Source organism: Neoarius graeffei, chromosome 15 (assembly GCF_027579695.1).
Source record: "Neoarius graeffei isolate fNeoGra1 chromosome 15, fNeoGra1.pri, whole genome shotgun sequence".
Lineage (NCBI taxonomy): Eukaryota > Metazoa > Chordata > Actinopteri > Siluriformes > Ariidae > Neoarius > Neoarius graeffei.
Genome location: NC_083583.1, coordinates 46602688 through 46628047, shown reverse-complemented (window position 1 = coordinate 46628047; position 25360 = coordinate 46602688). Strand labels below are relative to the sequence as shown.

Below are 25360 nucleotides of genomic sequence, written 5' to 3'. Positions count from 1 at the left end.
AAATTAAATGAAAATCGCGATTTATTTTAATTTAAAATGCGAGCTCTGCTGCATATCTGATCAAGCACTTTTTGACCAGTACTCCGCCAAACCATTAGGGGGCGAACCGACGCATGTAAGGTTTCATTACTCCGCCTAAATAAGCAAGCAAGCCAAGTGCGCAGAGCTTCAGTGCAGCGGTATCCAGTGTTGCCAGATTGGGCGGTTTTAAGTGGATTTTGGCGGATTTGAACATATTTTGGGCTGGAAAACGTCAGCAGTGTCTGGCAACACTGGCGGTATCTTCTTCAAGGGGCGATAGCGTGAGAGTAGGTAACAGATTGAGTGTATTTAGCACTGGAGGCAATGTTGTGACTTGCCTTCGCTCATGTTTAAAGCCAGAGCATGTTGATAGGCTGGTCTTTCTAGCTAAAAACTTGTAGGCCTCAGTATAATGCTATGTAATTGTTGCAATTGAGTTTTCAGTTCCTTCATCCTTTGGTAATTTCTTGGATAAATTTCATTTATTTGTCATTTGGAAATCAGAATTTCTCTTTTAAATTTCATTCTGCACTGAAAGCTGTTCATATTGTTTGTTTGAATATAGTGAAATAAAATTTAAGTGATTTCCCTAACATCAAGCATAATCGTGATTAATAATCGTGATTACAATTTTGATCAAGATAATCGTGATTATCAATTTTTCCATAATCGTGCAGCCCTACTTCAGAATGAATACAAAGCTCCAATGTTCGACAAAAACACAAAGTGTCATTCTAATGTTCTGAATTGTACTCCATGACAGCTTTTTTTAGCACTCTGCACCAATACCTCACGAGGCTGCATGTCACAGGAAGTGTCTGTGTTGATCTTGCCGGAGTGCCCATTCAGAATCTTTTCAGTCGCTAGTGAAAGTCGCTCAGGCGGAAATGCACGTTTCAAACAAAATGTTACTTCCCGGTTGGCGGGATTCTTGCAATGCGGTGTGCGCATGATCAAAAGTGGAACGAAGTCTCGCTACCACAAGATAACGCGCGATTTCATAAGACTCTTTACTGGCTGTCTGTGGTGTACAGTACGTTTGTAAATCTTATGCGCTCTTTAATCATCGTGGGAATTGATTATAGCTCTAAATAAATATTGAAGTTTTTTTTAAAGAATCCTTATAACTTTATTTGTACGCCCGTATACTACGTTTATTGAATCAAATCCGTCTAAAATACGGACATTCCGTATAGGTTGACATGTATGATCTATATATTTAACAGTTATTCCACGAAATCGAGTCGTACATGAGCTGGTAGCCAACGAGGCGTGGAGTGCCGAGTTGTCTATAAGCCATGTACGACAAGATTGAGTGGAATAACTGTTTTATTCTGTCCACATTCACTGGATTTAGAAAAATGGAGCATTTTTATTTTTTGCAAGTTTGATAAATAAAAACTTTATACAAAACGTCTGACAAAATCATTTCTGCTTGGAATGTAAACAAACTGGCGAAATGACAGGAGCAATTTGTGAAAAATGCTATAATAATTCTTGAAAAATAGTTCTTACCATCAAATACTTTCATTCCATATTTTGTTGCTTTTTTGTATTTTTTGGGTTTTGTTTTCGAGTAAAGTTTTTATTTCGTCCTTGGTTGGTTCAGTAACGTGGTCCGCCATTTTCTTTTCTTCTTTTTTTGGCAGTTGGCAAACCAACTTAAAGATGCATTACCACCACCGACTGGGCTGGAGTGTGGAACAGCAGATATTGGGGGGGAAAACTATAGTCTTTTATTTAGCCATTTCTATTTCTTTTAAATACTTGATAAGAAAGTGATATATCTGACTTGATGCACGCCGCCATTTTGTTTTTCTCTACTCACGGTATGTGAGCTGATATCCTAGTAGTAGGGTAGCCAATCAGAGCGCGCAATTGCTCATATCCAGTTAATGTAGATAGAATATACACACACACACATACAGTACCAGTCAAAAGTTTGGACACACCTTCTAAGTCAGTGATTTTTCTTTATTTTTATTAATTAAAAGACACCCCATGTCTTAAAGTAATGCTGGGTGTCGTTTCTCTTTACTTAGTTGAGCGGTTCTTGACATAATACGGATTACTACAGTTGTGGAATAGGGCTATTTACTGTATTTTTATTATTTACTGTTTGATCTCAAACGCATTAAGAAGGCAAGAAATTGCACTAATTAACGTTTGATGAGACACATGTTAATTGAAGAACATTCCAGGTGACTACTTCATGAAGCTGGTTAAGATAACGCCAATAGTGTGCAAAGTGCCATCAAGGTAAACGCCGGCTACTTTCAAGAATCTAAAACGCTTAAGCACATTTTTTTTCCCTCTTTACTGCATAATTCCATACATGTGCTACACTTTCATAGTTTGATGCCTTCAGTATTGTTCTATGTTGTAGAAAATAGTCACAATACGGGAAAATCCTGTGAACGAGTAGGGGTGTCCAGACTTTTGACTGGTACTGTGTATGTGTGTGTATACACTTTTTTTTTTTATTGTTGTTGACGACAGGTTGTTGTTGTTGTTGTTGTTGTTAACATTAGGCCATGTGGGTACTGTTATCATGTGACCTACTTGAAACTGCTTACCATTGTTTTGCAGCAAGCCATTGTCTGTTTCAGGCGAGATTTAGGCCCTGTTTACATTATTTCGAATCAGCGGATCATCAGATTAACGTTTTTAAAACGATTCGCGTACACACAGCAACGCCAATACACGATTCGCGTGCACACAGCAACGCCAATACACGATTCGCGTGCACACAGCAACGCCAATACACGGATACGCTAATCACATGACTAATTAGACAGCACGTCACATGATCCCAGTGCATATCGGGCATGCGCAAGTCACTCACCACTTGCAAGTGGAAGGATGGCAAGCGAACACCTTCTCCAGCAGATAAACACACCTGGCTGTGATGTTCATGTTCTCACTGAGTTTAAGCGCCTGAAGGAGGTAAATAAGTTGAAATGTGTAAATAAACTTCAGTGCGGCTCAGCGCTTCCTCCTGCGCTCCAAATCACTCCGCCCTGAACAGCGAGTGCCCTCTGGAGGGTGCGTACTCCGGCCCTGCGCAGCTCACAGAGCGCGCGAGTGAAGCGCACGAGCAGTGATTCGGGACTGAGCCGCTGTGTGTGTGATCCCAACGCCAGCGAATCAGGAAGGTGGATGTCACAGTGACGTTGTCCAATGACGACGTCAGCTAGAGCTCAGCACAGCGTATCCGCGTATTCTCAATGTTTACACAGCACCGGACCAGACACGAACTGGATTGAATACGTGGGCTCTGGCGGTTTCCCGGCGTTTCCCGGCATTTTAATGTGAACGGACAGTGCATCCGCGAAGAAAACGAGACAGATACGGTCTAATGTAAACTTGGCCTTAGTACAGAATCCGGTTGAGTTTGTTCGACCCAATACTCATCCTGGGTGTCTGATTTAGTGCCATCCTTAGTTACCACTGATGGTTTTTATTTGATTTATATGTATATTTTTTCCCTCAAAAAAGTATGATTTTTATAATAAGTTCATTCCTTGTTCAAGCTGATTGTTGGAGCACAACCAGTAAATGATGTCTCTTGCTCCATGTAAAATTGTCTTGCATGCCATCTCCTGCATCAACCCCTCACCCTACAGCTTTACAGCATTATGGATCTGTAAATCTGAAATCTGTCAATTGGTGAAAATTTGATGTACAGTGTTTTTGTTTTTTGTTTTTTTTAAATTGCGGTTGAGGGGTGGGCCAAAGCCATGACGGTCCCCCTTCCTAAAACACACTCCACTGAACTCAGTTTTTATCTTCACATATAATTGACTATATGTCAGGGTTTTCATTAGCAACCGATTGCCGATCGAAATCATCGCTTGTAATGACGTCTGAATCGGTTGTTTTACGGCCAAATGCAATTTTCCCGTAACTGTTAGAACTTTCTCGTCCAGCTTATTTGATAAGGAACGCCGTTACTTGCGCGCCGTTTGGTTGCTGAGGCTGTGTACGTGTGACTAGATAAAAGGTGGGAACTGATTGGCTAATCCTTCTTATATCACCCAATCATTTAGCGCATATTAAATTATAGCATATCACGGGGTTCCCACATGGTAAGATGGCGACCCTATCCTGTATTGTATAGCGTGATGGTAACCGCGAAAAAACGAAAGCGAACGCTGTTCAATTTCGGCTTCGTGGAAAAAACTGGTAAGTCTCACGGAAAATGCCCAGCAGTGTTCTCCACGGGTGCTTTTAAAGTGGCGCACCGCCACGTTATAATTCTGGCCCGCCACCCTTCCCTTGGCCAAACCCCCCCCCCAAAAAAGGTAACTTGATCAGTATACACCAAATAAATCGTATTCACTTTATTATAATTTTGTAACCATTTAACACGCAGAAGACCATTAAACGAATGCATACGGGGCTACCTGAAGTGGCCAAAATAACTAGCCAGCAGCTAAATAACTTTGCGAGTGTTTGTAGCGTTATTGTGCAACAGTTACGCTTATCTATCGTCTTTTCTGACCATATACAGTTACAGTAATCATATAACAGCACACACACAATAGTTAAGTTCAGGTCTTTTATTTTGTGTATCTGTGATTGTGTAGGCGAGAGCTGCATTTTCCCGTTGCTTCCCTGTGGTTGTTTACTGCAGGACTTCTGGGTTCCTGGGTCAAAGGACGTAAACTACGGAGGCCGGGGTGGCTTTGTAGTGCCAGTCTCGGGCGCGCACCAGCTTGTGCATTGATTGGAGTGGTTTCACCCAATTAACATTAATTATGTGTGTTATAAAAAATGCATGCATTTATTGTAATTGGGTATTTTATTTATGCATGGAAGTTCATTTATTTTTCACACACAGAAAAATATATCGTGAATTCAGGGATGCGCAACAGGCACATCAGTCTCAACTGAACTGACAAATGAGTCTCACATTGACAGTAAAGATGATATGTACAGTAAGAATGTGTTAATTTTTTGTAAAATGATTTTAACAATGATTTTAGCATTTCCTATCCATTTATTGGCTAGTTTCACTGTCAAAAAAGCCCAAAGTCCGTAGCTTCAGGGAGACTTTGTCCCCCTGGCCCCCCACCGGGGCCCCGCCCCCTCCACCACCTTTTATTTTTGAAAAGTGGAGAACCCTGCCCAGTTTACATTTTAAAAGTTATTGCTATTTTGCATGTTTGTCATTATATATTCGATTTCTTCGTTCTGCAAGCGTTCATGTTATGTTCTGATTTCCCAAATCTTGACTGGGCTTTGTGGCGTACAAACTGTAATTGCCATGAGTCCCAGGAATGACTGTTGAATTTCTATTTCAGATGGACCGTGGAGAGCTTAACGATTGGCTGTTAGAAATTGCGAAATTCGTTTTCGGCCGGGGGGCTCCCTCCTGGTTCCCCCACCAGGGCATTGCCCTGGACCCACATGGGGGCCTAAGTGGCCCCCATGACCCCCGGCCTAATCTGTTACTTTTCATATTTCATCTGTTTTCTATACTAATGAAAACCCTGTATGTACATGTATAATTAAGTTATTCCACGAAATCGAGTCCTACATGAGCTGATAGCCAATGAGGCGCGTAGCACTGAGTCGGCTATAAGCCATGTACGACGAGATTGAGTGGAATAACGGTTTTATTCTATCCACATTGACTGGATTTTTGAGAAACAGCATCTCATCTCATCGCATTATCCCTAGCCGCTTTATCCTGTTCTACAGGGTCGCAGGCAAGCTGGAGCCTATCCCAGCTGACTACAGGCGAAAGGCGGGGTACACCCTGGACAAGTCGCCAGGTCATCACAGGGCTGACACATAGACACAGACAACCATTCACACTCACATTCACACCTACGGTCAATTTAGAGTCACCAGTTAACCTAACCTGCATGTCTTTGGACTGTGGGAGAAACCGGAGCACCCGGAGGAAACCCACGCAGACACGGGGAGAACATGCAAACTCCGCACAGAAAGGCCCTCGCTGACCACGGAGCTCGAACCCAGACCTTCTTGCTGTGAGGCGACAGCGCTAACCCCTACACCACCGTGCCGCCCTGAGAAACAGCATTTTTTTAAAAAATTTATTGCAAATTCGATAAATAAAAACTTTATACTAGGCTCCAGCTTGCCTGCGACCCTGTGGAACAGGATAAAGCGGCTAGAGATAATGAGATGAAAACTTTATACAAAGCGTCTGACAATCATTTCCACTTAGAATGTAAACAAACCAGTGAAATGACAGTAGCAGTTTGTGAAAAATGCAATAATAATAATAATAATTATTGAAAAAAACCCGTTCTTACCACAAATACTTTGGTTCCAAAGTATTTGATGGTAAGAACGTATTTTTGGAGTTTTCGTCGTCTTTAGGCTTTTTTTTTTTTTGTGGTTGGCAAACCAACTTAAAGGTGCATTACTGCCACCGACTGGGCTGGAGTGTGGAACAGGAGATATTGGGGGACAAAAACCAACAACCAAACAAAGAACTATATTCTTTTAGCTGTTTCTTTGAGACATTTGATGATAATTTTGGGGGGTTTGTTTTCGAGTAGAGTTTTTATTTCATCCTCCGTTGGTTCAGCAACACGCTCTGCCATTTTGTTTTTCTCTACTCATGGTATATGAGCTGATAGCCCAGTAGTAGAGTAGCCAATCAGAGTGCACGATTGCTCATATCCAGTGAATGTGGATCGAATAATTGTTTATACATGTTAAGTTGATTTAAAGTTGTGATTTATCTTAAAGCATCTAATTAGTAATTTGAAGAACTAGTCATGTTCAGTAATTAGCAAACAAACTACCTTATCAGAAGGTTGTAGGATGAGCATGCTGATTACACATTTTTGGGATTTTGGTGAATATGGACCATGACGGAGCCTCCCAGGCTTCACGCTCACCCAGTGTCTCACACTACACGCAAGTAGGCTTGATTGGAGGAAGGGACGGAGACCATCAGAGGATTTCTGAAGATGCGTCTGCTGTACCATGCGATGGAGCATGATGGTCTTCTGAACGGAAACGAAAGTAATTGGATCCACATGTTCACACTGAACAGGAATCCCATCAGCAGTTTTCTTAGCTAGCTAGCTGTTGTACAACGCATTTGAACTGGTAGGAATCCATGGTTTTCTGCCGAAATGTCTAGTTTGGAAGTTTAATGGGGTCAGGTGATGGAGATCATTTTAGCCTCGACTCCACACGTTACTCTGACAGACTAGGTCTTCTGGAAGCTTCTCTAAAAACAGGTAACTTGAATTGATGAAACCAAAAATGTGGCAGCTGTCGCGTTATGATCTGTGATCGGGGGAAGAAAAGGCTAAGTTAATTGGAGTCAGTCTTTCACGCTCGCCATGAATCCTTTTAAATGGTGGTTTGGATACTTTACAGCATTTCCTTTTAAGCCATTCAGGTACATGGTGCTCTGCGCAAGAAGCATTGATCTAAAATTGCACCTAGTTCTATATGAGCAGAAATAGCACTGGAGTCAGAAAGATTGATGATATAGCGGTGATGCTAGTCAGTCCTGCAGTAGTGCTCGCCTGTATGAAGCGATTTAAATGGACCCTTCGTTCTACAGCCTTTTAATAAAAGGCTCACGATTCTTTTCCAGAAGTCGTCTTGCACCTGTGGAACACAATAGGAGGTGAATATCAGAAAAGGGGGATGGGAAGATAAAGAGGAAGAAGGGAACAGGGCCAAATGTCATCCTCCCACCCTTCCTGTCTCTCTCTCTCTCTCCTTCACTCAATCCCTCCCTCCCTCCCTCCCTCCCTCCCTCCCTCCCTCCCTCCCTCGCCATCAAATAGCCTTCCTCGTCTTGTTTTTCAGATTCTTTCTTTAGCATGGGAGGAGTAATTGATGTGTGTGTGTGCGCTCCCTGCTAGGCCCGAGCTGTTTGAGTCCAGGCATCTGGATGGCAGATTGAATTGCAGGGTTGGAGAGAGAGAGAAGCTCGTTATTGGCTCGAACAATGCATCAGCCCTCTCGTGAGCTCTAGCACCCCAGCCCCCTTTCCTTCAGACCCCAATGCAACCCCCCCCAAAAAAAAACCCTTCCCTCTCTCTGACAACTCCAACACCTCAACTCTCTGCTCAATGTGAACCTCACACATCCCTGACAGTATTTTGCATACGTACCTATAGTGGGATTTTTAATTCACCTGTTATTATGCAGATTTTGCATAAGACCTGAATAGAACATTTTCAGGAGTTTTGACAATCACCTGAAGTGAAGACATTGTGTCAGTAAAAATGCGAGGGAGACGTTTGGAGTAAATATGAACTCTAAGGGCGCTTCTTAAATTATGTTAGTCAAAAATGTCAAATTGTGATAAATGCAGATTTCCTGCATTAAAGGAGAACTGAAGGCAAATTTTTTTATTATCAAAATTCTATTTATCTCATTTTATTAAATATCGGAATGAATTTTTGATCGCTATTTTGTCGCTGCTATAGCAAGTTCTGAGTGTTTGAAATATGCTATGTAATATATCAGTCCATATGTCAAAGCAACGGCCATAAACGAGATTCGTTGAGACCTGTGCGAGACATCGTAGGACGGAAGTAAAACGTACAGCGGAAATCTTGCGCTACGTTCACACTGCAAGGCTTAATGCTCAATTCCGATTTTTTTGTGAAATCCGATTTTTTTGTGAGGTCGTTCACATTAACAAATATATGCGACTTGTACGTGATCCTCAGTATGAACGAAAAGCGACCTAAAAGTGTTCCGCATGCGCATTGCAGGATACGACGACATCACACGCAGTGAGCATGGCCAGTGTTTACGGAAGTAAAACCGCCCGGTTGCGGTATGACTCATCCAATCTAGCTTGAATAGCTGTATCCCCCCAAATGGAAATCAGCTCCCTAACCTCTGCGTCCTTCCATTGAGAAGATTCAGAACCTTCACAGCCCGAAGCGTCCCTCGCATTGATGTCATGCGCAGGGGCGCAGATACGTTTTTTGAACTGGGGGGGACAAAAAACTGGGGGGGACAAAGCTGCCAGCAAACCAACCCCAACCCCGATATGCCTGTCAAACTTGTTGTGGGTTACCATAGCAACCAAGCTCGAGCTCGCAACCTGTGCAGTCTGCGCAGCTCAACCAACCGAATATCAGTCTTTGTTTTATGTGAGTTGTTGCAACTATGTATGTACTGCTGTTCACCTCAATAAACTGAATGGTAATTAGTCTTTTGATTTTTCCGTGAGGTTTGCCTTATGCAAAGAAAGACAGCATAGACGTTTTTTCCTCCCTGTAAGTGGGGGGGACCGTACGAAGTGAATTTAAATCTGGGTGGGACTCGTCCCCCCCTCTATCTGCGCCCGTGATTATGCGCCATGTTGTTGTAACTTTTTTGAGAGACCCGCCGCCTACTTCAGCGCAGAATAGTGACGTTTGTGGCTTGTTGATGACGTGTAAGTCGGATGAATGCGACCTGGCGGTTCAGACTGAAGTCGCATATGAAAAGATCAGATAGGAATCGGAATTAGGACCACATATCCAAACGGCCTGGGTCGGATTTGAAAAAATCGGATCTGTGTCGTTCATATTGTCAATAAAAGATTGGATACAGGTCACATATGGGCGAAAAGATCGGATTTGAGTCACTTCAGCCTGCAGTGTGAACGTAGCCAAAGTGACCAACATCTGCCAACGTCGTCAAAAGACGCGCGCGCCCTCCTTCGAATGCTGACGTAATCAAGCCGGAAATTTTGTTTTTGTTTTGATAACAGTCAGGGAAGTTTGACAAAAGTTGGCAGTAATCGTCATTTAAACTCTCTTTTTTGCGCAATATTTCGTTTGGAAAACAGTTTTCAAAATGGCCGCACTGACACCTGGCTGACACTTGACGTTTCGAAGTCTTGCACGATAGGGTGCATCAGTTGCCCCCTAAAAATGAAAAGTTCCTCCGATCATGATGCATTTTTGTTTTTATGTTCCTTTTGGTAAGAAAACACACTGGGTGAAATATTTTGACAAAATCCAAAAGTTGAATGGTGGCACCAGGAGCTCAAAGTTATGGAAAAAGCTGCTATTTTATAGCCTGGCAAGCCAGGCTAAATGTGAATATTTAGTCTGGCCTCAATCCGTAGACATTTCCGACGGGTGTAGGAGGAACAACCCGCTGTCTTTCAAACTGTCTCTGTGCGTATAGGCCAACGCTCTGACCAATCAGCGCAACAGTGACTGTGACGTAGTCAGAGCGACAGAAAGCAGTGGGGGAGGCCTTGAAATAAATAATTTTTCAAAATGCGTATTAATTAATAAACAGGTTCTAGATATTAAGAAGTTTGGAGATAATGACCACAAGTTTGGAGTCTGTACCACATACTTAACATACACTCATTTTTTTCAAGTGTTTTTCAAGGGTTTGCTGAAACTGTTTTTGAGAGTTTTTATTTAGTGGTGTTTGGTGAAATAATTTCCCTTAAATTTAACATAACGGGAAAATAAGAAACAATCAAAAAGTAATGTTTCAAAGCTGTTTATTAATTCTTCGTACTGCACAAACTAGCCCCATCCTTTTGGCTACGAGCGGAGCCAGCTGGTAGATCAGACTTTTGCCATAGCCGGTCAGCAAAACAGTGAAAACGTCCTTCTTGAAAAGGAATGAGCGGAGAGCCTCTTCCTGCTCATGTTTCAACGAAAACTCCAAGTCTAATTCTTCTAAAACTGATTCCAAAGCGGAGTCAAACGTGCGCTGTTCACTAGCCGTAGCCATCTTTCCTGTTGTGCTTTCTCCAGCGTCGCGCAGCTTTGTCGTCACTCCTGCAAAAGCCCGCCCAAAGAATCCAAACAAAAACCTTGCGTTGTGATTGGCGGGCACGATTTGATGCCCGGGGTGTTTTTGTTTATATGGTGCGAGGCTAGACCCATTCGCGAGGCAAAAATATTTTTGGCCGCTAGGCGGGTGGGTCTAGTTTACTAGGCTAGCTATTTTATGACTTTTATGACAAAATTTCGATCACTTTTCATGAAACATTATGGCACCTTATAGAGTATACCAAATATCTTAGATACACATTTTTAGTACATATTCTAAATATATTATCAAGCACAGCTTGAGTTTTAGCTGTTCACTGAATCATTGTTCAACTACTTTTAAACAATACAAATGTATTATGAATCACATTAATGCTTCTCAATCCCTTGCAAAGGTTCTTAACATGATCTCTGGCTCACAAGAAATCAATAAATGGAGTCCAACATTGTGATTCAAACCTTACGCGAAAACATAAAATAAGCGTTTTTTGGCAAAAAATGAACCTCATGGTGCCACCATTAGACTTCTGAATATGGTCAAAACATTTTACAGGATGTCTTTATTGGTGAAAAGGAACACCCAAACAAAAATGCATCAGATTTTATGAAAGTGAGGGCCACTGATGCACCCTATTGCACAAGTCTTGTGAAGATCGTGCGGATAAGCGATGCATGCCATGAACCAAACGAACTAAATTCAACATGGCTAAAAACCGAATAGGCCGATAAGTATAATATTTAATTGCAATTAGTTGCCAGTACGAGTCGCGATATAAGGTTACTAAAACCGGAAATGTAATTGAATAACACGTTAATTAAGAAATAATGCAAGTTTAAAAACAACTTCAGCTCTCCTTTAATACAGTAAAGTGCAGCTACAGTTCTTATGGCATTGTGGTATCCGCGCACCATTTTCTGGAAATGTCCATGTTTACTTGTTGGTGTAATGCCTAATCCAGGGCTGCAGTTAATGATTTTGATATTCAATTAATCGGTCAATTTTTTCCGATTAATTGATTGATAAACCGTGAGTTGGCCTAGTGGTTAGCGTGTCCGCCTCTTGATCAGGAGATAATGAGTTCTACTCATGGTCGGGTCATACCAAAGACCATCATAAAAATGGTACTTACTGCCGTCTGGCAAGGCACGCTGCAATACAGATGCGAGTGAGGAGTCAAACTCTCGCGGTTACCAGAGGACCCGCCCCCCCCCACTGTAGAACCCTAGCTACGTAATAGGTGAGAGGCCGTGGGCTACAGAAACGGAGATGTGGCCTGGGAAGGACTTGAGACTTTTTCTAATTGATTAATACGTTAAAAAAATTACAATTAAATAGAGAATTTTAAAACTATATCTTTGCAGCCTTTTAATCAACAGTACTACAGAACTTTCTAAACTAGGCTTAATTAAATAAGTTCACTAACTACAATAAATTACTGACAGTTATTAGATGATCTGTCGCAGCATGAGGATGTTATCACATGCACCAAATGGGACGCTCAAATTAAGCGTCCAATCAAATTATACAAGATGGTGTAATATACATCCTTTACTGCTCATCACTTTATTACTTTTTTGCAGCTGTGTGATGTATTTCAAGCCCTCGTTTGTTCAAATACTGATCAGACAAATTCCGACTAACGTCCAAATAAATATCTGCTGTTTCTGAAACACACCGATGCTAAATTAATTTTACTTGCTGCGTGCGAGCGGTGTGTGTGTGTGTGTGTGTGGAATCGACTCAGAAGTTTTCAGATTTCAATGACCTAAATGAGTGACTCTCTTTAGGATCGATTTCACTGTGAATTGAAAGTGTATGTGTGTGAGACACACACATATATAATATGCAGTAGAGCTGTAACGATATGCGCATCGAAATCGAAATCGCGATACGCAGAGCCACGATCCGTATCGCGATACAAGAAGGCAGAATCGCGGTACACCCTTTCAAACTTCTCCTCAGCCCAAAAACAGAGGCGCTTCCAAACTTCAATTTATGAATACTTTACTTTTTATTTAAATTACATTTTAAACTTACTTAAATTATTATTTTTTTTATATCTATTAGTAAGTCGTTTTTTCGCCGACCTGCGACAATCTTCTGCGAGTCACGCAACGTCCACACTCGCCACTGGCAGAGCATTCATTTCTTTTAAGCGGTCGCCATTCTGGTTGCGACGCGGGGAGCGAGTCTGTAAACAAGCAGCTCATTGGCTGGCTAGGTGTGCCACAAGCCAATCACAATCACTTGACCGGAAAGGCATGCAGTGTTGCCAGATTGGGCAGGTTTAGGTGCTTTTTGGCTGGTTTTTAACATATTTTGGGGTGGAAAACGTTAGCAATATCTGGCAACACTGAAGGCATGTCTGCTTGGGCGGAAGCCTTCTGCGGCAGTTACGTTTTGACACGCGAGCAATGTTTCACCATAAAAATTCCGTAATTTCCATCTGTTTTCCGCGATCACAGAAAATCATTGGCCCTATGACAGTGAGACAGTGAGAGAGCCACCCCTATACCCCCCCGCCCCCCCCAAAAAAAATCTTAACGGATTTACACGATTTGGAAAAATGACTTTTTCAGAACCGAAAAAAACAGAGCTTCCGGCTAAACAGTATTATTTTGAGAAATAAAACAATCTTTGGATATACATTTGTTCATTTTTGCATACATATTACTCATTCTCTGCAGTGGTCTGAATTATTTGTTATTAAATAGTTAATGTAAGTAAGTAAATGTTAATAAGTCAAATTTACTACTTTAAAAAAAACATTTAAAAAAAAATCGTGGGCGTATCGAATCGAATCGTGAGTTGGGTGTATCGTTACATCCCTAATATGCAGTATATTGTATATGCTAAGAATATACAATCAACTGGGTCAACAAAATAGTTTAACTTATTACCAGTTTATTCATTTTTCAAATATCTTCACTGCTCGCTTTCCCAGCACTGGAATTAGTTGTTTTGAATTGAGAAAATGTTTCTCATAGACTAGTTATTCATTGGTTACGAGGTATATGCCCATGAAATCTAGCCTGGGGGAGCCATGGTCTAATGGTTAGAGAAGCAGATTTGGAACCAAAAGGTTGCTGGTTCGATTCCCTGGACCAACAGGAATGGCTGACGTGCCCTTGAGCACGGCACCTAAGCCCAGGCTGCTCTGGGAATGTATGTTGCTGTGGATAAGAGCATCTGCTGAATGTGCGATACAGCCAGAAAACCTAAAAAGGTCAGAAAAATCAGTATGGTTAGTACAGATGGTTCAAGCAGGGACATCACGTGTCTACTCGCATTAAAACACAACTTATGAGTCTAACAGGGTAGTGTACTGCGAAGAGCTTCTCTGCGCTCCACCGTTTCTGATCAAATATGAAGGGACGTAGCACGCGCTGTAGATACGGTAGCATGCTTCATAACACACCGATAATGAGGCTCACTGCCAACTATTTTTATTGTCGATTAGTTGTTGCAGCTCTAACCTAATCATGACTACTACTCACTGAATAGTTCATGAAAGCGTTGAAATATGTGTTTAATATTTGAAAGTGTGTAAATATGAAATTCTGATTCAAGGGGGTTTGCCCCTCCCCCTTCCCAGTACAGATAGTATTGCCCATGGCGATCACATCTACACCAGAGGTGGAGTTTGGAGAATTTGGGGAATTTCGTGTTTGTGTTCACTGGACTCCTTTTTTTTCTCCCTTCTTCCCTCTCTCCCCCTCTCCATTCTGTGTAAACTCTAGAGTGTGTTGTGTGTCAGTCAGCAATTTCTGAAATATTCTAACCAGCCAGCAACAATGCCATGTGGCTGATGGTATTTTTGTGATTCTACTGATTGATGTGAACATTAACTGAAGCCTTTGACCTGGGCGGCACAGTGGTGCCTCACAGCAAGAAGGTCCTGGGTTCGAGCCCAGCGGCCAGCGAGGGCCTTTCTGTTGCCCCTTTTCCACCAAAGCAGTTCCAGGGCTGGTTCGGGGCCAGTGCTTAGTTTGGAACCGGGTTTTCTGTTTCCACTGACAAAGAACTGGCTCTGGGGCCAGAAAAACCGGTTCCAGGCTAGCACTAACTCTTTGCTGGGCCAGAGGAAAGAACCGCTTACGTCAGCGGGGGGCGGAGTTGTTAAGACCAACAACAATCGCAAGACCATGAAAGGTCGCTATTTTTAAGCGACAAGAAGCAGCAGCTGTACAAACGCGAAGTCATCCATTATTATTGTTGTTGTTAGTGCTTCTTCTCCGTGTTGTTGTTGCTTCGATGTTGGCACCAAGGTTTATGCAAACGCAGCAACGTAACTGACGTATACAGCGACGTAATGACGTGGCTCCCCTTAGCACCGCGAGCTATGGAAAAGCAAACTGGTTCTCAGCTGGCTCGCAAGTTGAACGAGTTGTGAACCAGCACTGGCCCCAAACCAGCCCTGGAACTGATTTGGTGGAAAAGGGGTACGTGTGGAGTTTGCATGTTCTCCCCGTGTCTGCATGGGTTTCCTCCGGGTGCTCCGGTTTCCCCCACAGTCCAAAGACATGCAGTTAGGTTAACGTGGGGCGGCCTTGGGCTGAAGTGCCCTTGAGCAAGGTACCTAACCCCAACTGCTCCCTGGGCGCTGTAGTATGGCTGCCCACTGCTCTGGGTGTGTGCATGCGCATGTGCTCACTGCTTCAGATGGGTTAAATGCAGAGGATGAATCTCACCGTGCTTGACGCGTGCACGTGACAAATAAAGGTTTCTTCTTCTATCTGCATGATTTGACGGCGCTGCTGCCACGTGACCGCCTAATAAACACACACAATACAGTAGTTGTGTATGTTTCTCCTGGTTCACGACAGTGAATAGTTATGAATATATGATTTCTGTCAAGGCAGAACTGTCCAGTTTCATTTATGTCGATTGCACCAATTTGTTCGTACTGTCTCCGTTACTTTTGTTCTTACGGTTTCTTTCGTTAAAAGCAGTCCACCGTAAACAAAACACTCGCCCACGTTGTTTAATAGGCACTGACAGATGTGGTCAGACAGACAGACAGAGAGACAGATGGATGGACAGACCTTATAGCACTTGAGTGGAGCTTTTGTCTGCCTGTCTCTCTGCATTACCCTGAGCCTGGGCTTCTAATGGGTCAGGCATCCTACTGGGAGTATCTCCTTTATGGGGTCCCTTTTCTTCCACTCAGTTCTAATCCTTGCCCAAATTGAAGCTAAAATCTTAATTCCTATCAAATCCTGTCTCCCCTCTCTATTTTTTTTCTCCCCCCACTTCTGTAGTCGCATACATGCATTCCTGTGTGAGCGCACACTTGTCATACGCTTGCATTTCTCTAACATTTTATCACTCAACAATGCTTCCTGTGTCAGTTCACCACCACTCCTCCTACCCCCCTCATTACAGCTCTTGCTAGCTTGTCTTTCATGTGTCTCCTCCCATTGTGCACAGGGTATATGTGTAGAAATACACACACACACACACAGGCACTGATGCACTGACGCTTTCACATAATGTGCATTAGTCAGCTTTTGGTAGCGTACAATATGACGTCCTGAAGTCCACAAGGTGGAGTAGGAACAAGCGCATCAAAAGCTCATGTTACTAATGCAGATACGCAGCCCTTTTCTGCTCGGTGGACACGTACACAGGCTTTACTTTGTTCATGCCCTGACTCTAAACCTGCCACACATCAATGCACTACTATATCCAGTTGAATTCGCATAAATCTCTATTGCGTTCACGCTAAGAAATATGCATAAATGTCATATAATAATAAGACGGAAGACTGTTATTTGAGTGATCTAGTGTTATTTGTTGTGCTGTTTCTATTGGAACGCATTGATAAATTGTTTAAAAAATATTTCAGCTAGGGGTGAATTGAAGCAAATCAGTATTAAGAAGGATGGGCTTTTGGTAGGTTTTCATAATCATCATCCCCCCCACCCAGGAGCTTGTATCTTTTCCATACACAGGGATCCCAGCAGTAATTGAAAAAAATAGAGGAATGTAAGAAACTATCAGCAGGGGTCAAGGGGGCTGCCTGAAGCTGTTGAGATTTTAACATTTAAAGATGCTGTAGAACACATTTTTGACATAGATTTAACATAGAAAAGCAACAGAATTTAACCATAATGTGTATCTATTTGATGCCATATTTTGTAATCAATGACATAAGTGGCAAAAAAAAAATTTATAAAAATTAGGCGAAAATGTAGCTTTGAAGAATATACTTGCCTAAATATTCCACTGATTTTGTTATAATATAACAATAGTACCCATAGTTCATCTCATTTGTTTATTTTTTTGTTTCAAGTTAATGTCAAAACTAGTCTATTGCCGCTTTTCCACTACAAACGCGGCTGAGTCGGGCTGAGCCGTGCCGTGCTGAGTTGGGCTGAGTCGAGCTGAGTGGGGCTATTAGAGTTGCATTTCGACTACCACCGTGCTGAACCGTGCTGGCTGGAAGTGGGTGGACACATTGGGTGGAGTTAGCGAAAGTGGGTGGACGTCACGTGATGTCGTTAAGCGGCGCAAACAGTGACATCAGTGAGCTTTTAAGCGGTAGTCTCACGACCCGGATAGTAAACAATAAACATGGAGGACATGGAGTCGTTAGTGTTGCTGGTCTTGGTGCTGTGGCTTGTTGTCACCGACAACGCCAACAGATACTGGCAAGAGCGTATAGATGAGGCGAGGCGCATAAGGCTTCAGAAATTCTCGTAATTCGTAATTCTTCTTCTTCCGGGTTTGCGGTGTTTACAGATCCCAGCGTGCTCGCGGGGCGTGTGTGGGCATGTGAGGACACTCCTCCTCACCAATCAGTGCACAGGGGAGTGTCTGCTCACGCCCCCAGCCTCACTCGGCTCGGTTTGGCTCGCTTCAGCCCCACTCCAAAACCGTGCGAGTTTTAGGTGCTAAGCAGGGCTGAAGCGAGCCGAGTCGTGCTGTTTTGAGATAGTCGAAACGCGAGCTGTGTCGGGCTGAAGTGAGCTGAAGCGAGCTGAAAAAGGGTAGTGGAAAAGGGCCATAATATAAGCCACATTCATTTTTCAAAAATCATGAATATGAGCAGAAATCAATGATTCAGTAATATTAGATATATACATATGTACAGCAAATATTGGAGATATTCTTTCTGAAAGGTTTCACTGCAAAGGAATTTAATGCTCTTTTCTGGGGTGCATTCTGTCTTTCCTCCAGTTTTCTCTGCTTTTGTTTCTCTGATCTTTCCTTCTGCTTTTCTGATGTTCCTGCAGTGCTCTGAATTAAGTTCAACGCATTAGAAACAAAAGCACGAACGGAGTTAAAGCATGTTTTCTAGCAAATGGGCGCAGCCATATTGTTTTCTTGTTCTATCGCGTACAGTCTCGCGGTATTTACATCATTTTAACTTCCGAGTGTTCCCGATCAGCCCGGTAGATGGCGGTAATACACATCGATTGTTAACCGCCAATAAATCGACAGAAGAAGAAGAAGAAGAAGGAGTGTTCCCGAATGTCAACAAGAACAAACGAAGCCGACATCGCTAAACAAGCAAACCAAATCAGAACGTATTCTGCTGGTCATTTTACTTAAACATATTTTTAATGGATATACAAGAGATTTAAAAACAAAAAACACTTTCGCTAGAAAATAGCGGAATTCCGCTAAATAGCGGACGTCTGGGATCCCTGCATACAAAATGTCCTGGTTAAAAAGAAAATACTTGGTTTGTTATCTTTTAATTGACCTCAAATTACAATAAATGTGGAGGAAAAAGATTAAGCTAGCCTTGATTTTTATTCTAGATCATCGACTATAGAAAACATGGACAGCGTGGTTTCCATTGCCTTCCAAGCTATTGAAATGAAGCCAAAATACCTCCGCCATGTTGTCAACTTCAGAGCCGGAGTACGCACAGTCAGGAATTTCCGTTGCTGGAATTTGCGCATCTGAGACAAGAGTTGAAGGCACACCTACCCCTTTGGTCGGCCCACCCCCCTTTCTCCACCGTACAGTGGGAGAACCGATCAGACGAATATGCACACATTCTCAAATTCTTTTCGTTACAGCTATCCAGAGAGCTTGGTTTCAACTGGAGATATTCCATTAATACAGATGCGTCTCGGAAGGACCTTTTTCACATGAGCTGGTCATTTTGATGACGTTGGTGTGGTTAACATTTACACGTTCATCACTAGTGAGTTAATAATTGGGACACATGGTTCTTCTAATCACACTCTAAACTAACTAGCCTACTGACAGAATCTATTACCCTGTCCACACTAGGGATTTTGTACTGATACGAAACTACTTTCGTACCGCAACACCTGTCCACACTAGCAACTATACCGGTACTGTAGCAGTATAACTGTATCGGTACGAAACCCACAAATGTATGGGTTTCGTACCGGTACAGTATCGGTACTGTAGCGCTTCGCATAGTGTGGACAGATGAAGCGGTTCTGTATTGATACAAATATAATGTGCAAAGTCACACACCTCAATCGATGTCTTCGCTGAATAAAATAGTGAAGAACGGAGATTCGTTTTCTTTGTTTCTTTCTCAACTGCCTCGCGCGTTTTATACGATTCGACTGAATAAATGGCCACCAGAAATACAGACTGTACATTGACAACAAAAAGCACACACACGTTGTTTCATCCGCCATATTCTCGGAAGGAAGTTACTCGGTAACCGCGGAAACATTTCGCGCACGCGCATTTCAACTACCGTGAAAGAAAACCGCAAACATTTCTCGCTAGTGTGGACAGATGCACTAAACTGTACCGGTATACTTTGTATCGATACAGTTATACCACTATCGTACCGGTATAAGTGTGAACACGGCATAATGTAATGTTGTTGGTAGTGTATGTGTTCACTGAGGAGCAAATGGCCGTTGTCCAAATTTCAGTAGCTGGCTGGCTGGATGTCAGTGCTGAAATAATATATGACTATCAAGATGATTATATGGCTGTGTAGCTCGCGTGACTAAACCTGCCTTTTCATCAGCATAAGGAAAACTAATTGCTCAAATTGCACTGTAGATGGAAAGACGGTTTGGACGAGAAAAGTGACTTGGGGTGGGTGGGGGAGGCTATTTTGTCATTGAAACACATGGGTATGGGCGTAGCTAAAAATTGTACTGCCCCCACCCAGCAAACCTCATCTCATTATCTCTAGCCGCTTTATCCTTCTACAGGGTCGCAGGCAAGCTGGAGCCTATCCCAGCTGACTACGGGCGAAAGGCGGGGTACACCCTGGACAAGTCGCCAGGTCATCACAGGGCTGACACATAGACACAGACAACCATTCACACTCACATTCACACCTACGCTCAATTTAGAGTCACCAGTTAACCTAACCTGCATGTCTTTGGACTGTGGGGGAAACCGGAGCACCCGGAGGAAACCCACGCGGACACGGGGAGAACATGCAAACTCCACACAGAAAGGCCCTCGCCGGCCACGGGGCTCGAACCCGGACCTTCTTGCTGTGAGGCGACAGCGCTACACCACCGTGCCGCCCCGCCAGCAAACCTGTGGTGCCTTTATTTTTTAGAGAAGCTATGCTGTCCATGTGTTCCCCAGTTGATGTTCTAGACCATAGACCTCAGTTTGGACACTTGAGAAAGCGTTCATTCACCGTAGCAACATGGGAAACATCAGACATAATTATCCCCACACAAAGGGTTTTGATGCCGCTCCATTTGCCACTATCTGGCTTCTGAGTAACCAGAAGTGCAGGAGGCATTACTAATTTTATTGTGAAGTGCAAGATTTGTCACTTTATGGCTGGGAAGGAAGTAAAGTGGTAGCAGAGAAAATGCCACTTTTTTGGCAGCTTGCTTGGTGAACTGGCATTATTACCGCTGGCATTGTTTGAATAAGAAGGTTTGTGTCCAAATTTGAATATTAACTAAAGTCATACAACAGCCAGTGTGAAACCATTCTACAAGAAGCACATCCTGAAGTGTTGCCTGAAAGCCAATAACACAATACATTTCTAAAATAATTTTAGGAGTTTTGAACAGATCCCAATATTTGGCATAAATAAACTATATATCTAATACTTGAAAATGAAGCCATTAAAATGTTCAATATTTTATGCCCACGTTTGAGTTCCAGCCCCCTGAAGATCACCCACCACTTTTTCCAGTTTGGAAGGGCTGAAGTTCAACAATGACATTGTTGTTAGATTGTCTAATAAGCAATGAGCAAAGTTACTAGGGTGGAATTTCAGCAGAGGTGGACAAAGTACCCAACTTCATTACTTAAGTGAAAGTACAGATCCCACTGGTCAAATGTTACTCCGATACAAGTGAAAGTTGTCCAGTCAAATTTTTACTTAAGTTAAAGTACTGAAGTACTTGCTTTTAAAAATACTTAAGTATTAAAAGTACATTTTCTGTCAACGCATTGTTGTATTATTGCCACAACGCTTACAAAACCTAACGTTGTTACTAAAGACAGAACTGTGAATTCACAAAATGAACGCATGCTGTGCCATCATGGTGGTTTAACGTTAAGCTAGCTAGTCAGTGAAACTCCACCTGACATGCTAGCAAACTCTTTTCAAACTCAAAATCATATTGGGTAGCTAACGCCATTAGAAAAGAAAGATTTCTACATTCTGTTTATTTGGCAAGATTATGCTAAAACATATTTCTGAAAGGACTTCAGATAAGTTAACGTTATTCATGTTAGCGTAACTCCGTTTTTACATGCTAACTAACAGTGTCCAAGTTAACTAGCTATGTGTAAACGTTAGCTGTGGACAAGGCTACGGCAACTTGGCGGGCAAATCCATAGAAAGTCATTTGACTAACCAGACTGCATAGCTACTGCAACGTTATCGCTAGCTCTAAAAGCACAGACAACTTCATTGCAAGCTTTCTCTTGGAATAAAACGTTTATATACCTCAATATTCTTCCACAGGTTAGATGGCGAGTTTTTGTAGGCTGTGATATGGTTTGTTTTCGGCAAACATTTAAAACAAAACGAATCTTTCATCCTTTCAGAAAACTGAAACATGGGTTCATGGGCCATGGGTGCGTGCGTTCTCCAGAAGAACCGCCTCCTTCCATTCTGCCATCAACTGATCGTGTTCAAATAATGCTGCGGAGAAATCATTAAACTTGATTTTATACAGCCTATGGACGTCACGTGATTCTAGTGATTACTGATAAGCTGTCTCAGTGTCACCTGCGAATAAACCAATCACCTTTTAGAAAAGAAAAGAAAAAAACATTAACTTTCAAAGCTGCTTCATAGTAATGAGGGCCTTGATAGAAATGTAGTGGAGTAAAAAGTACGATATTTGTCTTTCAAATGTAGTGAAGTTAAAGTCATAAGTTTCCAAAAAAAATTATACTCAAAGTACGGATACTTTTCTATGGCTCTAGACCAACAGGTAGAAATCACAAAATATACAGTAAAATATTATTCTTCGATGTAAATCCTATTATTACAGTGCACACGCGAGGTACGAAGAAGGTCCAGCCTTCAATATGGCCATGTTCAGAAACCGAAAAAATGCTTAAATTTACCGCAAGCACCCAATACTCAAAAAGTGTACTTAAGTACAGTACTCAAGTAAATGTACTTTGTTACTGTCCACCTCTGAATTTCAGCAGGAAAAATATTGGGTGCTTGCGGTTAATTTAAGCATTTTTTCGGTTTCTGAACATGGCCATATTGAAGGCTGGACCTTCTTCGTACCTCGCGTGTGCCCTGTAATAATAGGATTTACATCGAAGAATAATATTTTACTGTATATTTTGTGATTTCTACCTGTCGGTCTAGAGCCATAGAAAAGTTCAGGTTTCTGGATTTATTATCTCATCTCATCTCATTATCTGTAGCCGCTTTATCCTGTTCTACAGGGTCGCAGGCAAGCTGGAGCCTATCCCAGCTGACTATGGGCGAAAGGCGGGGTACACCCTGGACAAGTCGCCAGGTCATCACAGGGCTGACACATAGACACAGACAACCATTCACACTCACATTCACACCTACGGTCAATTTAGAGTCACCAGTTAACCTAACCTGCATGTCTTTGGACTGTGGGGGAAACCGGAGCACCCGGAGGAAACCCACGCAGACACGGGGAGAACATGCAAACTCCACACAGAAAGGCCCTCGCCGGCCACGGGGCTCGAACCCGGACCTTCTTGCTGTGAGGCGACAGCGCTAACCACTACACCACCGTGCCACCCCGGATTTATTATTTAATTCAATATTAGCATGAATATGGTGTCCGATTTCACAGCTGCCATGTTGGGGCCCACACCCCTCTCCAAAAAATGGGCGTAACTCAAACTGTATGATAGACAGGGTTCAACTTTCAGATTTGTTCAATTGGTGGGTTAAGGAGATATGAGAGTACTTCAGTTCTGCGATATGCTTCCTTTCTACAAAAAAAGTTCATAATTTTTCAATAAAGTAAAACAAGTAATGAATTTTTTTTTTTTAAATGAGAAGCATGTACGGGGCGGCACGGTGGTGTAGTGGTTAGCGCTGTCGCCTCACAGCAAGAAGGTCCGGGTTCGAGCCCCGTGGCCGGCGAGGGCCTTTCTGTGTGGAGTTTGCATGTTCTCCCCGTGTCCGCGTGGGTTTCCTCCGGGTGCTCCGGTTTCCCCCACAGTCCAAAGACATGCAGGTTAGGTTAACTGGTGACTCTAAATTGACCGTAGGTGTGAATGTGAGTGTGAATGGTTGTCTGTGTCTATGTGTCAGCCCTGTGATGACCTGGCGACTTGTCCAGGGTGTACCCCGCCTTTCGCCCGTAGTCAGCTGGGATAGGCTCCGGCTTGCCTGCGACCCTGTAGAAGGATAAAGCGGCTAGAGATAATGAGATGAGATGAGAAGCATGTACCAGTTATCATATATATATATATATATATATATATATATATATATAGTCCTGCCCTAGTTATGCTATGTGATTTGAGAGCATATATATACTTCCCATCTGCTTAAAACTGTACCAGCTTACATTTTTTTTTTTTTTTGTCCACCTCACTCCCCTCGCAGGCACCTCTCCAGCCACCCCCTGGGGCCTCTGCCTCGGCCGCAGCTGCGGCAGCAGCAGCGGCTGCAGCATCAGGAACAGCTCAGTCACTAAAACTCACTTACCCTGAGACCCTGGACCGCATTAAAGAGGAGTTTCAGTTCCTTCAGACTCAGTACCACAGGTATGACCTACACAAACTTCTTTACTGTTTGGAATCAATCAATCAATCAATCAATCAATCAATCAATCAATCAATCAAATGCTGGTGAAGAACACGAGTCAATGTTTTGCTTTTCATTACGTCTAATAGCATTATTAGAATATGTGGTGATTTTGTGGATTAATTTTCTTCCAAACTCTGAAGCAGTTATTGGTGATCTGTGGAAGAAGGGTGAGATCAGTATGGGCAAGATATTGATGCCTCTTTTCCACCAAATCAGTTCCAGGGCTGGTTCGGGGCCAGTGCTGGTGCTGGTTCACAACTCGTTCAACTTGCGAGCCAGCTGAGAACCAGTTTGCTTTTCCATAGCTCGCGGTGCTAAGGGAAGCCACGTCATTACGTCGCTGTATACGTCAGTTACGTCGCTACGTTTGCATAAACCTTGGCGCGAATATCGAAGCAACAACAACACGGAGAAGAAGCAGCAACAACAATAATAATGGATGACTTCATGTTTGTACAGCTGCTGCTTCTCGCCGCTTAAAAATGGCGATCTTTCGCTGTCTTGTTATTGTTGTTGGTCTTAACAACTCCGCCCCCCCGCTGACGTAAGCGGTTCTTTCCTCTGGCCCAGAAGAGAGTTGGTGCTAGCCTGGAACCGGTTTTTCTGGCCCCAGAGCCAGTTCTTTGTCAGTGGAAACAAAAAACCCGGGTCCAGACTAAGCACTGGCCCCGAACCAGCCCTGGAACTGCTTTGGTGGAAAAGGGGCAAAAGAGGTGTGCAGTCAGACCCTTTCTGTTGTTTATAGATATGTTTCTCACTTAAGGTACTTGTTGTGTAGTTATTTTGGATGGCAGGAAAGCATAGAGAGGGTTTTCAGTTTGCATATTATCATAAAGATCGAGATATTATTTCATAGCAGTAAAGATGTATAGATAGCCAGATAAAATGTTCTAGTATCAAGCATGAAACATATTAAACACGTTTCCTTGAAGGCTGGAAAAGCCCCGAATAATTGGTGCAAATGATATTTTGGTGTTACTCAAGTTAGGAACCTCTTTGCTTAGAAGGTATTTGAGGATGCTGGTGGGACACACACTCTGCTTTGATTCTGTAGCTTAGTGTTTGATCTTTGATGTGCACTCTGAGTCTCAGGAATGTGGCCAGGGCAGGCATGACTGGCTGAGATCTCCGGGACATTGCTCGCGTCCCCTCTCATCCTGCTCTGTCAACTCCTCACAGCTCTGTGCCAGCTCTCTCCTGGCATACGTTCACACAATCGCTGCTTCAGGTCTGCAAGCCAGAATGGGAGAACTCATCCTCTCTCCAAACCTTGATTGTCAGGTCTTGTTTTTTGCCAGCGATGAAACCAAATAAACCCAAACATTCTCTGTCCAAATAGCTGTCCTGCCATCCTGATGATTGCTGGGTTTGTGGATATCTTCC

General features: G+C 42.8%; 1 protein-coding gene across 3 annotated transcripts in view; it reads left to right on the top strand.

Moving 5' to 3' along the window:
- Positions 1 to 25360, top strand: part of tle2a (TLE family member 2, transcriptional corepressor a) — a 100156-nt gene that overhangs the window by 10648 nt on the left and 64148 nt on the right. For all 3 annotated transcript variants that reach the window (XM_060941490.1, XM_060941489.1, XM_060941488.1), the window contains exon 2: positions 23774 to 23934. In XM_060941490.1, coding sequence (XP_060797473.1) covers positions 23774 to 23934 — 161 coding nt within the window. The remainder of the gene's footprint in view (positions 1 to 23773; positions 23935 to 25360) is intronic.